Genomic DNA, 15998 nt, shown 5'->3' on the forward strand with positions numbered 1-15998 from the left:
AGTCATCCCTGGAGAGACTGTTTATGAGAAGTGTTTGCCAAGGGATGGGGCACTGCTGTCTGAAAAGGGAAGCATGACATCTTTTCCTCAGCAGCTGCTCTTTGAAACGCTGGTCTTCCTTCCCATCCAAAAAAGGTGGGAAATTAAAAGGCCTCATTTTTAACAATTTAAACTGAATAATCAATTGAAGCCTGCTAGGTAAATATCATAGTGTGCCAATCCTTTTCTGTAGTGCCTACCAAAGCACGTAGTTTTTGAAATTTCTCTGTGAAGCTTGTTGCTTTTCAAGACCCCAGTGGATATGTGGCATTTCAGTGACATTCTTTCCAAAATGTGATAGCTTGTGGTGCTGTGTTTGTCTGATGACCCCCTTCCAGAATGGCAATGTGATCAGTAATTGTCCTTTGAGCTAGTACCCAACTGGTAGCTCTGCATTAAATTAACAGCAAAATATAGAGACCGGCTCTTATTCATCAGTCCTTGACCAAATCATCTTGCTGAAAGAATAAAACATGAATTACTTTTATAATGTACATTTATATCACTACATATGAATAATAATTATTTGGTTCCCGTGGCTAAGTGTTTCATGAAAGCTCCTGAGCATTCTCTTTTTATGATGGCACCTGGTAGCTGAGAGATGATGTGCTTTAATGGTGGGTAAATCCATTTTGTGGGGTACTCACTGAATGTAGAGGCCCATGCAGATTAAGAACTTTTTATCCCTCACATTACAATGTTTTTCTGCGTGTGAGTTTAGCTTACTTAAACACCACTTTCTGCTGAATGATGTCTATCTTTCCTTTAAGCCTGTGTTCTGTGCTTAGAGAACCACAAAACAAGGCAAAAATACTGACAAAACACTTCCATCTTAGTTGGATTTAAGGAAAGCATGTTTTATTTAAAAATCTCTGTCTGGTATTCAGGATAAAGAGTGTCTAGCTGTAGGGTGGCAGCCCTGCTTTGACATACAGGTTGTCTTTTGATAGAAGAGAATTTGTGGAGTGGGGAGCTGGGGGAGGTCAAGTTTCAGCTTTCAGTAAATCTGAGCGTGCCTGAAATGGTTCTTTTAATGTCTTAAAATATTTGTTGCCTTTTTATCATTGCAAGGCTGATCCATGTTCCATTTAAGCTGACGGGAACCCTTCTCCCATCTTCTTTAAAAACTGGCTCTGGCCCCTGTATCAGATTGCATACCACCTTGCTTTCTGATTCTTGGAAGGGTTCAGCCAAGCGTTATGAATTAGATGCTTAGATAACATTGATGACTGCAGTTCTTTATTGTGCCAAGGGAATCAAAAATAAAATAGAGGTCAGAAGTGTGACTAGTAAATGACACTGTGTGAGCCTGGTCCTGCTGGCGTGGAAGGGAGGGGAACAGACCTGCTTGTTTATTTATTTTCTGAGTCGACTTTGTCCTGCTCCTGTTGTGGTGTGGAGAAGGAAGCTCGTCAGCTTCCAGAGAAAAGACACTGTGACAGCTTATGTAGCATGAGATCTGTCCCTGGAGTTTTGTCAAGACTTCCAACAGCATCATGAGCAGATCTTGGGTGTTTAGGTGAAAATGAGTTTTCATCTCATGCGCTTGGCTGAGCAGATATAAACCAAGCCTTTATGAACTTGAACCATGGCTGTTGATGGGCAGTCTATCCTCAGGCACAGTGGGGTTGCTCATCCCATAATGATTTCATGTCCAGGGAGGGCATGCTTAAAGCTTGACAGATGCTGCAAACTTGAAATCTCACAGGAGAGGATATCAGCAAAACCAAGAGCTGAGGAGCTGGCAGTGGCAAAAATGGATGGAGGTCTAATTGGCACCTCATCCTCCTGCAGCTCATGTCACAAGAGCTGTGTAAACAGCCCTGGGGTAGCACAGTGCTCTGTGCCAGCCTGGTCTCTCCAGAGGAGCTTCTTTATAGTGTGCAGAGCAAGGGAGTGGGAGAAGAGCAGCAACGGGACAAAGGGGTGAAGCACTGAAATCCCTCCCAGTGTCCCAGGATTTTACTGTTGGTGCTGGAGTCTGCTTACTTGTTCAGGAAGTGCTGCTTTTCTGTTGTCTGCATCAGGGCATGGAAGTACCACAGTGTCTGCATCTATGTAGGTATTGTGACTTTTGGCAATCATGATCCCAAGGGGTTCAAGTTCTGCTGGGTCTTGGGATCTTTACAAACCTTTTGTATGAAAGATGTTGATCTTTAGGCACTGTCATAATGGTTGCATGGCAGCAGCACAGAACAGTCACACTTGATTTTTATTTTGTAAGTGGGGATTGATGTATAATATAGGATGTATACTGGATCTAATCTGTGAGAGTATAACGTGACATCAGGTAGGGAGAATGCAGTTGCCTAACTGTGGTTTTGCCAGGGACACCTTGCCTGATTTCCCTCATCTTATTTAATGTGCCATGGAATGTGAAATGTGTATGAGTGGCAGCATTGGTGCCTGATTGTTTGCTTGTCTCTCCTCTGGCCCTGAAGGGTTTCCTGCTGTCTGTCTAAAAGGCTTTTGGAGAACTACTGACACAAACACAAAAAAACAGTCAGCTAGTCCCTTTGGCAGATTTTCTTTATCCCCCATTTGTTTTCATGTTTTGTCAAATTATCAAGCAAAGCATTTTGAAAAGAGGCTGCTTGGAGAAACTCATCACAGAAAGCTCTGTGACACTTAGCAAGTCAGACACACAGGGTGCAGGGCTTGACTCACACTGTGGTCTAATTTGGAAAAGAAAGTGGCGCTGCTTGGACACTGGTACTTGGCTTCTCATTGTGGCTGGAGGTGGTTCACCCAGGCAGAAACTAACAGACATAGCATGAGAGTATGGAAAACACAGTAAATGCTAAACTAGACCTTTATTTATGACAGCTCTGGATGAGTGTTAATTATTAGCTGAACATAGTATGTTCTAGAGGCTGTTTGCATTACAGCATGGGAAGGGCCAATGGCATGTGAAATGTGTGTGTTGGTAGGCAGAACAGCAAAGCAAACTGCTTCAGAGGAGAATAGGGCTTTTCTTTGTTTCCCTTCACTACATATGCTGTTACTAGTAATGCTATGTAGCCATAACCAGGGATTTGAATGAAATTACTTGGGAGATTATATATATAAACATGACTTTTATTAAGACAGGGTGGATTAACAAGGTGTTAGTGTGCAGCAGGTATAAAGGAAGTGTTGACTACGTCAGAATATTTCTTGTTAATAATTGTTTGGACTTCTGGATCAGGTGTTTTCTTGTCTCTACTGGATCAGTGTAGCAGTTTGCAAAAGGGAAAACTATACATGACATAAAACAAAATAGTTTGCTTGGCATGAAAGGTACTTGCTGTGATTTTAGGAATGATGGTCTGAAGGGGCTTTCTTTTGTTAGGTTACAAGATAAATTGGAGTTTTAGCTCCACAGGGTTATTTAAAGAAAGAAAGAAAGAAAAAGTATTGATGTGTTTTATATAGGACCCTGTACTGTTCTTTCAACTACCAAGAAGCAAAAATATCTTACATTCTTAACCATTCTGAGCAGTGTACATGTGTTTTACACGTTTCTACTTATTTACAATTAACTACTTCCCATGGATAGCTATTTTAAAACAAGCTAGCAGAACTTTCCTTGTGATGCCTGTAACCATGTGCTTTATTAACTTAGAAGCTGACTTTTAATCAATCTGCCTGGAAATAGGATAATGTAATTATTTTCTTCCCTTGTTAGGTGGTGGAGAATGTAGAAAGGGAAAGGGGTCCTGGGCTTGCTAATGCTGACCAGCCATTAGCAGTTTTCTGAATTAAATATTTCTGGGGGTTTTGTCTTTGTGATATGTGCATCTTCGTACAATTCAATTATTTGAACATTCTGAGTTAAATAACAGTTAAAAAACCAAACAGGTGAACCGTGGAAATGTAACAAAATGAAAATCAATCACTTTGTAGTTGAATACTCTAGGAACAGTCCTCACAGAAAAACATGTGGAATGTGGTACAACATCTGATTTATATAATTTTAAGGTCACCTCCTTATTTGGCCCTGAATTAAATGATTTGAGCAAGGCAGGCAGCCTCCCCTTTCACAGGAATGCAGGTTACTTTCCATAGCTGTTCCAGTTGGGTATGTTTGGTATTTGTGTCAGCTTTCGACAAAGATGTCCAGCAACTTTAAGTATGGTGCAAGGAAATATTTGCACTGGAAAATTGATAGAGAAGTGAGTTACTGGAATAAAAGCATGTAAAAATTGCTGTATTGTAGGGCTAAATCTTGCTTTTCAAATGTGCATAGAGGGACTTTCTAAAAGTTATAGCCAGAAGGAGAAACGTGATCAGGAAACACCATATCCTTTCCATACTGGGAGGGTTGTTTTTCAGCAAGACTTTCCCTTTCCAAGATGGTGAGACAAGAGGGTGGTCTTGGCAGGATGGACCAGCCTGTGTTATGCCCATTTCTAGCTGGAATAATGACATGCATACTTAAAATGTGAGCATAAGGAATTAATGTTATGTAGGGCTGTGGTGGTACATGGTTTAGGGCTGGGCTTGTATTAGGTTAATGGTTGGGTTCAGTGATCTTCAAGGTCCTTTACAACCCAAAGGATTCTATGATTCTACATAAATTACTATCCTGATGGATGTTGATTTCTGTCTCTCTTGGTACTAGATGAGATGTTATTGTAAGAATTTCCCAGGGCATGGGGAGAAGGATATGATGGGATTTTAGTGTCCTACATTACTTACAAGATCTGATCCAAAGCCACCAACACTGATTTACTCCAATGGTGCCTGACCACAACCAGAATTTCTAAGCCTTCTGGAAGGATAAGATTTGACTGTATAAAGAAATTAATTTCTTTTAAAGGGTAATTGTTAATGTCCCTACCTGTCTGATGCAATCCTTATTGCTCTGTCATGTTAATGTTGAACTATTTGGCTCATGTTTGTACATTAATTTCTGAGAATTTTGAAGAAGGACAAAAGAGATGTAGCTGTGTCATAATTGAATAGAAAGTTAAAATAGGATAAGCTTGTAAAATGAAGATTGAATTTGTGAGGATGAAATCCATTTAACTCATCCAGAGTGCAGCACAATGCAAACTCCCTGATTCAGGGTCTGCTAGTTACGAGTACCACAGCACTGTCATGATCCATCAAACCTGCCAGATAAAGAGAGGCTATTTTAAAGTTTCTCCTTCAGGGCATGGGGAAATAGTTCTTGCAAAGATAGAAATTTATGATGATGCTAAAAAAAAATGCAGATGAAGTGAATAATTAATGAATTCACGACAGGACTGAAATATCTTCCTAAAATGCTGCTATTTTTAGCAGGGAGTTCTTCTGCAGTGCTTGTCATGTGATTCTATTGCCTTCTGAGAGCAGGAAAACAATTTGAATTAGTTTCTCTTTCCCCATGGACTTACATAAGCCCAGCACATAATACCCCTTAGCATCTGATTCTGCCTTAAAACAAACACAGATGACTTTAAACCTCATGCAAAATAAAACACTAATGAAATCTAGACTTACAGATAATCTTCTCTGCAGCTGAATACCTTTTATAATAGTTTGTACTTTTGAGGCTGTGCAAGGGGAATACTGCAATGGGTGTAACTGGCAGCTGCTGCTGGTCTGGTGATGCTCAATGCAGCTGCAGCTTCAAGCTGGCAAAAAACAGAGGCAATTATCAATAGGAGACTGCAGAGTATAGCCCACAGATAAGGGTTTAGTGTGAACAGATTTGTATGTCTTTTGCCTATAACCAGCATAGACTATTGCTGTGTTTGAACTACTTTGAACTAAAAATGTCATAGTCAGAAATGTCTCTAAAAAAAACAGCTGTCACATCCACAAAGGGATACAGTCACTGCCATAGTGAATTTCAGGTGCTGAACATGTGAAACTAGGTCCTGTTTTCTCCTTCCTGAGTGGTGATGAGGTACCCAGTGTCCATTAAAGGGGAAGCCAGGAGTAGCTTACTTGCTACCTTTCTTGCCTACTGGAGTTGCCACAAATTTAATTTAGAAGAACCCTGCAAATCCCAAACCTTTAGGTGTTTGGGTGGGCCTGAGGAGGACTCTGTCTTTGCAGCTCAATACCTAGTTTGTACAGGTGCAGAGGGGTGTTGTCTCCCTTTCCCCATTTCCATGGGGTTTGTTTCCCCCACATGGGATAGTTCCTGAGTGGCTTCTGTAAGCTGCAGGCTTTGGTGATGGTAGACCTTGGGAAGCTCCTGGGTTAAGCCATGGCAGGTGGTTTCATGAGCTGTGGCTCCTTAGTTGTGTTCAAGCACAAGTTTATGGCTTAGGTGCCATACTTACTTTGCTGCATCTGGGCCTTAGTGTCTGTTTTCCTTTCTCTGTGGTCCTATCTAAAAGGATTGTTTTGAGATTTAATGTCTGTAAAATACATGCATTGTATAGAGCTTTGTAATAATTAGAAATAGATCCTCAGCTGGAAGCTGGGTGTGGTTGATGTGAGTGGTATTGAATGATCTCTTTTTTTTTTTATGCCTGGTGAAAAGACTATTTTCAGGGTTATTTTTCTCATCTTTCCATTAGCTCTCCCATGCTACAGCTCATCACCTTTTTTCCCAGTGTTCTTGCTCAGTAGTTTAAAATTAATCTGGTTATCAGGTGGCTGCGTTTCAAGCACTCTATTAAACAAATTTTTAAAAGCAATTTTAAGCAATCTTAAGGATGTGGAAGGCACACAGACTGAAGTGAGTCAACTGGAAGGAGTGGGATTCTGTGGTGGCAGGGGATCTGATGAATGGTTAATATCCTCAGTGGCTCCTGTCCTCAGTAGGTTGGGACACAAGGACAACCTGATAATGCAGACCTGGAGGGCTTTTCCTTGCCTACTTTGTCTCAGCACACAGGGTTCATGTTCCTGTTTGAAGCTCTGTTGGTTTGTGCCTTTGTGATACAAATAATAAATAAACAAAGGGTAGAAAATTGCATGTTTTTAAACTAATGAAATTCATCAAGTTCTCCATGCATGGAAACAACATAGAGGTGTTAAGACTGTAAATTTTATTACAGCCCTGCAAATCAGTTCTAGCTTCCTTTATTTATATATCTTTGTTTGAATGCCTGCATTCACCATTGAAACAATTAGTTATAGGAACCCAGTAAGGTCTGATGAGCTGCTTGGGAGCTATCAGAAATTAAAAGTATCTGTTTTCATCTTTGTTGTTGCTGTACTGATTTGGGCAATGAGGCTTTGAGAGTAATTTTTGCTTCACGTAGGGTTATCTACCCTTCTGTCTGCCTCCAGAAACACCCAGCAATAAAGCTTTACATAGCTAAAACTGGGAGTATAGAAATATTTTATTCTGCAATTTAGCAAGGAGATACCAGTTTCAAGCCATAAAAATAGGAATTCTTTAAGAAGAAGCTTATTTTAGTGGCTGTCTCCTTACTGCTGTTTCTTTTCTTTCCACAGGAAAAATTAACCCAGGAGTGTGTATTCAGAGAGCAATTTGAAGAAAACTGGTATAACACATATTCATCAAATCTATATAAACATGTGGACACTGGAAGACGATACTACGTTGCGTTAAATAAAGATGGGACTCCACGGGAAGGGACTAGGACTAAACGGCATCAAAAATTTACACATTTTTTACCTAGACCAGTGGACCCTGAGAAAGTACCAGAACTATATAAGGATATTTTAAGCCAAAGTTGACAAAGACAATTCCTTCACTTGAGCCCTTAAAAAGTAACCACTATAAAGGTTTCATGCGGTGGGTTCTTATTGATTAGCTGTGTCATCACATCAGCTCCACTGTTGCCAAACTTTGTCGCATGCATAATGTATGATGGAGGCTTGGATGGAACATGCTGATTTTGTTCTGCACTTAAAGGTTTGTCCTCCTGGAGGAGAGCCTATGCCCACTCGCTTGATTTAGTACGAGAGGGAGCGCGAGAGAGTGAGTGCGAGAGAGAGAGAAAGGGAGAGGATGAATGGGAGTGCGAGAGCGAGAGAGGAGCCGAGGGGAGGAGGAGGGTGAGGAGGAGGAGGAGGAGGAGGAGGAAGGCCTGATGCATGCTGGGGAATAGACACGCTTTTAAATTTTTGATCAGTTGTACTTCGTCATATATCAGCATAGCTGCCATACTTCGATTCATCAGGATTTTTGGCTGGTGGCCTGCTCAAGTGTACGCTGCATTTACAAAGGCATGGAGGGTGCAGTCTTACTTAAACAAGAGACTTTTCAGTTAATCGCTCTCTGGGTCTCACCCCACTGAGTTTAAAGCAAAGACCTCTTAGTAAAAAAAAAATAAAAATAAAAAGTTAAAATTTATTTATAGAAATTCCAAAGGCAACATTTTATTTATTTTATATATTTATTTATTATATAGAGTTTATTTTTAATGAAATATGTACAGGCCAGATAGGCATTTTGGAAGCTTTAGGCTCTGTAAGCATTGAAATGGCAAAGGCCACTATGAACCTGTGGTAAATTCATGCAAGTAAATATAAAGGTGCATGGATAAAAAAAAAAGCCAACAATAAAAAGGTAATAATAATAAATTCTAGTGACCCTCATGTACTAAAGGCGACAATCTCTTTTGTGCCCGTATTATTGTACAAGTATGCACACCACTCATGACACTGAGTCCTCACTCTTCTGACTGCTTGTTTCATAGCTTACCCCAGAGGATTAAAGAGAAAACTGGGTCTTCAACTTTTTTTTATGTGTCTGTAATATTTCCTCTCTGATAAAGTGACTTCTTACATCATTGTAAATCTCACAGTTGTGGAAAATATAGGAGTTGGAATATATTCTACTTGTTAAAACCTATTGCAGATTATACCAAAGCTAAATGATAAATATGCTATTTTTTTTCCTAAAGAGAATGCCAGAAACAACATAAATAATACCAACAACAATTATACTAATTTTAAGATTCCACAAAGAACACATAAATATTTCAGAGGGCAAGAGCCAGGTTAACAGGATCACTCTTGTAAACATGTTTATTTGTGCACTTGACTATCTACTATGAAATTATACAAGTTCCATAGGGGTCATTGTAATACCTTTTATGGAAAATTGCTTTCAGTGTGAACTGTCATAATACATGATATTAGCACCCTTCCTAAAGTAAAACTTGCAAAATGAAACTAATAAATCTCTATCAATAATGACAATGAGGGGGACAGTATTAGACTTATTTTTATTGTTTTTCCTAAAGTATGTTCAAATATTCATGAACTCTAAGTGAGGAAACAGTATGTAATATTTAAGGGTATGTAGCATTTTATGATAAGCACACAAACACATTGATTAGCAGCTACCATTTGGAAATTAACCCTCAGGAAGAGGCATTTTTTACCTAATACTCTGAAGAAAAGGAAAAAAAAAAGAGACAAAATCCATATGGCAAATGCATTTTGTAGTATCCCTAAGGATTTGAATCCAGTGCCACTAAGCTGAGTGTAGCCTTCACCTTTGGATATGTTGGGAGCAGGGCTGGTCCATACACCCTGTGTATGCACGCGGGCTCCTTTGGAGGAGTGATGTAAAAGGTTGTAGCCTACTTGTAACTAAGAAATTTTTGCTCTAAAGCACTCTTGTTCATCTGATTGATATGATTTGAAACTTATTTCTGTTCTGGAACAACCTGTGGCTCAGTGTCCTGAGCACACAGGAGCAGGTAGGAGGAGCCGTGTCTCAACCGGCGGTATGGGTAACCTGAAATGTAACGTGGCCCTTTGTTGTAATTGATTATGAAAGATAAAGGTACGTACATTGCATTAGTTGATTTCTAGGACACTTGTCTAGGGACTGTTGTTTCCTTGGAATTTCCAGCCTCGGGGCTGCGGATGGTTTGGCTGCTGTGGGTCAGTCGATCATTGGCGTGGGCGATGCAAAGAGCGTGGGGGAAGAAAAGGCACCTCTGGGCAGGACTAGGGCTCATTGCTCCCTGTTAAATGGATCAACCCCACCACAAGGAAGGGAGGTTGCAACTCTCTGCTGTTTCAGTAACTCTGACATACACCAGGGAATTATCTGCAAAGGTTAAAATTACTCTGAGTTGAGGCCGCAATACTAGGCCACAGTTAAAGTCTTAATGTTAAATTGACTTGGATTTTTAGTCATAGGCTAATCATTACTACTAGTTAACATGTTTTATTTAATTTTTTTTTTTTTTTTGTATTTTTCTAAAGAAAGGATTAAACTCGAGAAAAATGTTATGAGTTTATGGCAGTCCTTCTAAATAAACTGTAACCGATTTACTTGAATAACCCGTAATGGTGTGTAAATACTGACTTTATGTAAATACAGAAACATGTAATTTAACTTAGGCATTATTGCAAGACTGGAAGGCCCGGGAGCTGGCAGTTTGCCACTCCCTGCAGGTTCACTGGGTCAAATTTGGCCTGTTTCGGGTAGCAAACACCAGATTCTGTTCAGTCCCTTGTGTAAAACGAGCTATTTCTGTTTGTTTTCTGGAGGGGGATGGGTGAAGCCATTGTCACCTGGGTGCTGCTGAGCTCCTTGGCCAAGGTGTGAAGGGGCACGGATGCCTTCCTGCTCCTTATGTGATCCTGCTAAAATAGGGCTGCAGAGAGCTGACATGGCAAAGCAGGGAGGCTTGCAGTGCCTCTCCCCCCATGCTGGGGACAAACAGAACGCTTCACTTTCTGGTGCTGTCCATCTGGCACCTCTCTCGAGCACTAAAATTGGCTTGAAGAAAAATCTGAGGGAAAAAGAAGAGAAAAATTGGTGTTATTGACTTGATATTCTGTAATGGTGTGTAAATACATACAGAATTCTGTAATTTGTATAAATATATTGATATAGAATTTTGAAAATTGGTATTATTTGCTTGATGTCCCTTCAGAGCATTTTCTTATAACAATGCACATGTATAATAATGGGATGGCAAAGAGATGTTCTTGCTATTCCTAGAAAGAGTGTGAGAATATTCCAGGAAGACAAAAATCATCAATAATGTTTTTTATGCCTTTTTGCAAATTTGAAAAAAGCAGGGAGATGTTTTTTTTGCAAGAATTGTATTAGCAATTCACCTGAAGCAGATCTGTCTGGGCAAGCAGCATGGCCCAAAAGATGATGGAGATCCAAACCAGTGTTATAGTATGGACTGGTGTGGAGCTGCATTTGATAATGTGTAAGGCAGCAGTCCCAAATTAAGTGGGGTGAATTAAACCTAGCAGAGCTGGGCAGTGCAGAGTGGAAAGATGAAAATCTTAGGAAAATTGCCTTGAGTTTCTACCAATCAGTGCAGGACTCAAACTCCCTGCCGGCTTGATGGAAGCAAAAAAAAGGGTGTCTTTCAAAAATGAAAGGGTGTAAGATGTGGAGGCTGGAGATGAGACTCTGGCCTAAAAAAATCAAGCATTTCTGTTGTCCCCTGAAAATGAGATAAATGTGAGTTTAATAAATGTGCAAATAGGAGGGAGTTGAAAAGATGCTTCTGAGGCAGTTTCTTTGTATACAGAACATTGCAGGAGGTGAGAGAAGATGCTTCTGCAGCATGACTTTCACAGTCCCTAGCTCATGCTCTGCTCTGCCTCTTTGCCAAGTAAAGAAGTGACTGTAAGGTTCAGCTCTGTTCCTCATGATTATAGGAGTAGAAATGGATGGGCTGTGAGCCATGCTGAATGTCTTTTTGTATGAGCTCCTGTCCCACCCAGTGAATTCTCACAAGGTCCCCATGAGGTACACTAGCAAACCTCAAGATGTGACCAGGCTGGCTCCTTACAACTGCAGTTTGTATTGCAGAAATTGAGAGGTCCCAGATTCTTTGAAGTTTTGATGCAGATCTTGGAAACTCAGCCCTCTACTCATGTAGCTGTGCATGTGCAGGCAGTTGTATTTGTAGGTAAACTGGGGAAGAAGTAACCAATCATGTAATCCTCAGTATTTTATTCCTTGTGGTCCATTGTTTACTGATCTGAGAATAACCAGAAGACTTCTGTTTTCCAGAATTTTATCTCTGCTCTTAAACTGTTACAGCTCTCCATGGGTTGTTCACAAGTCAGTTCTGTCCTGCCTTTTTGTTATCTTTCACCTTTCCATAACATTACAAGGAGGTTTTCCCGTCTGGCCCCTAAGCAAGTACCAGCAGTAAAACCTCCCCTCCTCTCGTCAAGAAGCTGCTGGAACAGTCTGCCCTAGAGTTTGTTGCTGAACACTTTGGCATTGAAGTGTGCAGGTCATGGATCTTAAATCTAGGTCTCAAAAAATTTATCCATATCAAAGAGAAGAAAGACAACTAGTGATTAGAAACAAAAAATGCTATTACAAAGGTATCTTGCCAGGTCAGATGTCAGAAGCCTGAAAGCAGAAAATATTTATTGGTGATCTGGAAATTTTAAGTGAAAATAATATCAAGTTCCACCTGCAAAGGTTATAAGGTTATAAAACCCAGTCTTTTTTCTTTTTTCTCATCATATTTTTCTATAGCTTGTGTGTGTTTTCTTCTACCCAATGATATTGAAAATGATTCTTTTATTTTTGTCATTCACGATTTCTGAAATCCAGCTGCCTTTATATAATTTTTCAGAGTTATTCTGGTCTGAACCCCGGGGCAGGAAAATTGCCATGTGATTCTGGGTTAGGATAGAGGACCACATGCATTGTAAAGATGCTGCTCTTGTGCTCAGAGTAGCTCTTACAGTCCATAGGATGACCTTTTCTTACCATATCTATTACATGAAGGGCAATGACAGCAATTGTACTTTAATACTTTGTACGTTGTTGTTATCATGGGAGAAATCTTTCCAAATGATTCTCAAGTCATGCCAGGTTTATTAAATTGCCTCTGTTGCTTGAACAGCCTCTCAGAAATATCCTGTCACAGAGAGCTGTATATAAAATAAATTTTAGCTCTATATTGTTTAGTGATGCAAAAGGGATTTCACTTCATAGTGAAAAAAAACTCATCCCAAAAACCCAACCTCCTTTTTCTTTAGGTTGAGGGAAATTATTTTTAAGTGGACCACTCACAGGTAGCAACTGCATAGTCAAAAGAATTCTGGAATTAGACTGAACTGTCAGAATGTTTCTCATATTTCTGTTTTCTTGAGAAATCACAGATGGTCAAATTATGGTGATATGCAAAATATGCTCTGTAGGTTTTTTTCCATGTCCAGAGGGTCTGGATTTATGTATATCTTACAGTTGGAGGCAGTCAGTCTAGGTGAAAAGAGCATTTCTGTAATGTTGGAACTCATTCATTTTATTGACAACCTCCCCCCTGCCCCTGCAAAAAGTGGCTTTAGTTAAAATTATTATTGTTATTTCTACCCTTGTTGAGAGAGTAGATGTAAACATTGAAGCAGTGTCTTGAAATACTCCCTCACAGCTGTGCTCTTGAATGCATACTTCTTTCTTTTATATTTCTTATGTAGTATGATTTCTATTGCTTTTTAGAAATATTTGTGCTTGTTATGAATGCCCACAGACTGAAGCAGTTGCAGTCAAATACTGTATCTCTGAGTTTGCTTAAGCCAGTCTTCTTTTTCTAAATCTCTAATGTTTTGGCAGGTGAGAAAGTAACTTCTCTCATTTTTCCTTTTCTTCCTGCCACAATTAATCTTTTTTATTCTTGGTCTGTAGTTAGTTTCACAAACCTTCACAAAGAATGGTATGTCCATCTTCATTCCTAGGAAGCAGAGGACTTGCTGCATTTTCATCTTCCATGCATTGTTTGGTTTGATGCCAGATGAAAGCAGTGCCTACATCTTCCTGTTCAGGATGGTTTGGGTCTCTATCATGCTGTGTCCCTGGTATGATCAGTAGAAGGGTGTTCAATATATAATGTCAGTTTATTTGGATATGGTGTATCCATTCCATTTCTCCTTTCACTAAGTGTTCTGTGCAAGCTTTTTTTAATTATCCATTAAGAACATTTAACATCTAAAGTACATTGTAGAAATCACCTTATTAACTTGAGATCTCTTGATCAGCCACTTTGTATTACTTCATGTTGGCAACTCACTGAATTAGAAGGACTTGACATGCATGTTAAAGATGCACATTTGCTTGTCCATCCCTTTTATTGCAAGACCTGAACTGTTCTTTGAAGAATGAAAGTCAGGTACACATTCCCAGTTCCATTAAGGATATTTTCCTCGCTGGCTCCAGTCCACCCCACTGTCCTTCAGAGGAAAGCAATTATTTTGGCCTCCTCAATGTGCATCACTCCCAAATGGCCTGCTGTACTATGTGCTTTTCTATATTAGCTCTCTTCCTTCTAATAAAACCCACACCCTTCCAGTATTTTTTAAGCTGCTTCTTCCTATCACCTCAATCTTCCTAATATAATTTTGTGGTATTTGGGTACTGAGGCCAATACTATCAATGAAACTTATATTTTGTAATTGTGATTGAGTCCAGTGTAATCTCATTACTAATCAAGTCAGTCTTTACCCAGTAAAAAAATTAGGAAGAAACAGAGAAGGAAAAGAAAACTGCATGTTATTCCTTATCTCAAGTGGGTTTGAAGGAGGCTAATGTGAACTTGCTTATGGTAAGATCACTCTCAACAGATTTCCATACTCTTATCTGTCTTTCTGGGATTCTGTAATGTCCCATTACTTTCCAGTTGATATTATTGATATTATTGATATTATTGATATTATTGATATTATTGATATTATTGATATTATTGATATTATTGATATTATTGATATTATTGATATTATTGATATTTCTTAGCAGAAGCTTTTGTCAGTGTCTGTGAAGCTGATGCACAGTGAACTCCATGAGTGCTCTGCTAAGGAGATGGTGTTACACACTGCTGTAGTCACTGACATCTCCTGTTGCTTGAGATCAGCCTGCTCTCTTCCAAGTGGAATGTCCCCTGCTTGTGCCAGTCCTGTATCAATGTGCCTGCCAGGCTGCTGCTTGGTACAGAAAGGAAGCTGTTGTCTTTTGGTTTATTGTACTGCACAAGCAGTTCCCTCAGCAAGAGACTACCTTCCTTGCTCCAGGACCACATGAACGAGTTCATGCTTGACTTCAGTAGAATTTGCACCTCTTATCTTTCCCACCTCAGCCCATATTCCATGCACCTAATTAATGTTTCCATTTTATGGCCTTATTATCTATCTGAAAAATGCACTGTTGGTGTATGCCAGAGGGCTGTTCTGAGCAGACTGGTGTTTTCCTTCTGGGCTGTCTATGAGTTGGTACATACACACAGGTACTCTGCTAGAAGCATCTCACAGCCTTCCTTCTCTTTAAGACAAACAGGCTTGCTTGGTTAGATTAAGGATCACAAGAGTATCCCCACTCTTCTGTAGCAGTGTCATGGAAAACAAAGCTCTCATCTCAGTTGTCAATAACTGTCTTTTATATAAATTTGGTGGCTGTGACATCTTAAAACCTCCCCTGAACAACAGGCTTGACAGTACATGTGTAAATTGTTTATTTCCAGTTCCTCTCTTGAATTGCTTAAATAAACAATTAAAAATCAGCCAATACTCCTGAGTTGAAATATTGAAATCAAAGCTGTAGTTAATTTTAGTAATATTTTCAGTTGTGATATAGGTAAGTGTTCCACAGCTCATGAAGTAGTGTGCAGCTGAGCATCCATTTCTTTGTTAATGGAAAATGTGATTTGTTCACAGAAATGTGGTCTTGGGGACCACGTTTGGCTGTTACAGGGGCATGCAAGGTCTCTAATGCACAGTGGAGGTGTTTACCTCCCCACCTGCTGCAGATGCCCCTTAAACCTCCCCTCAGCTGCTGCTGCCCAGCTCCAGGGTTAACTTCCACCAAGGCAGGCTGGGGAACTTGTCTGTGCTGCAGGGAAAGTCTCTGAAACAGGGGAGTCCCTGTGGAGAGGAGGGAGAGGCAGCAAAGAGACGTGTAGAAAACAGGGCTCATCTAAGCAGGAGGACAAGGAAGTTCCTGGGTTTGCCAGGGGGAAATTAGCAGTCTGAATATGTAGTAAAACAAAAATACAGATGTTTCTGTTTCTTCTCCCTGCTTTGCCTGTGTGCTACCCTTTCTCCCCAAGCACACTCTCTCCACT

The 15998-nt window shown here is 39.9% G+C and overlaps 1 protein-coding gene across 2 annotated transcripts in view; it reads left to right on the top strand.

Annotated features, from left to right (window-relative positions):
* Window positions 1-10236, top strand: part of FGF9 (fibroblast growth factor 9) — a 28563-nt gene extending 18327 nt beyond the window's left edge. For both annotated transcript variants that reach the window (XM_056499317.1, XM_056499326.1), the window contains exon 3: window positions 7423-10236. In XM_056499317.1, the coding sequence (XP_056355292.1) occupies window positions 7423-7668 (246 nt within the window). In that variant the 3' untranslated portion in view covers window positions 7669-10236. The remainder of the gene's footprint in view (window positions 1-7422) is intronic.
* The last annotated feature ends 5762 nt before the right edge of the window (window positions 10237-15998 follow it).

This window comes from Oenanthe melanoleuca, chromosome 1, assembly GCF_029582105.1.
Source record: "Oenanthe melanoleuca isolate GR-GAL-2019-014 chromosome 1, OMel1.0, whole genome shotgun sequence".
Lineage (NCBI taxonomy): Eukaryota > Metazoa > Chordata > Aves > Passeriformes > Muscicapidae > Oenanthe > Oenanthe melanoleuca.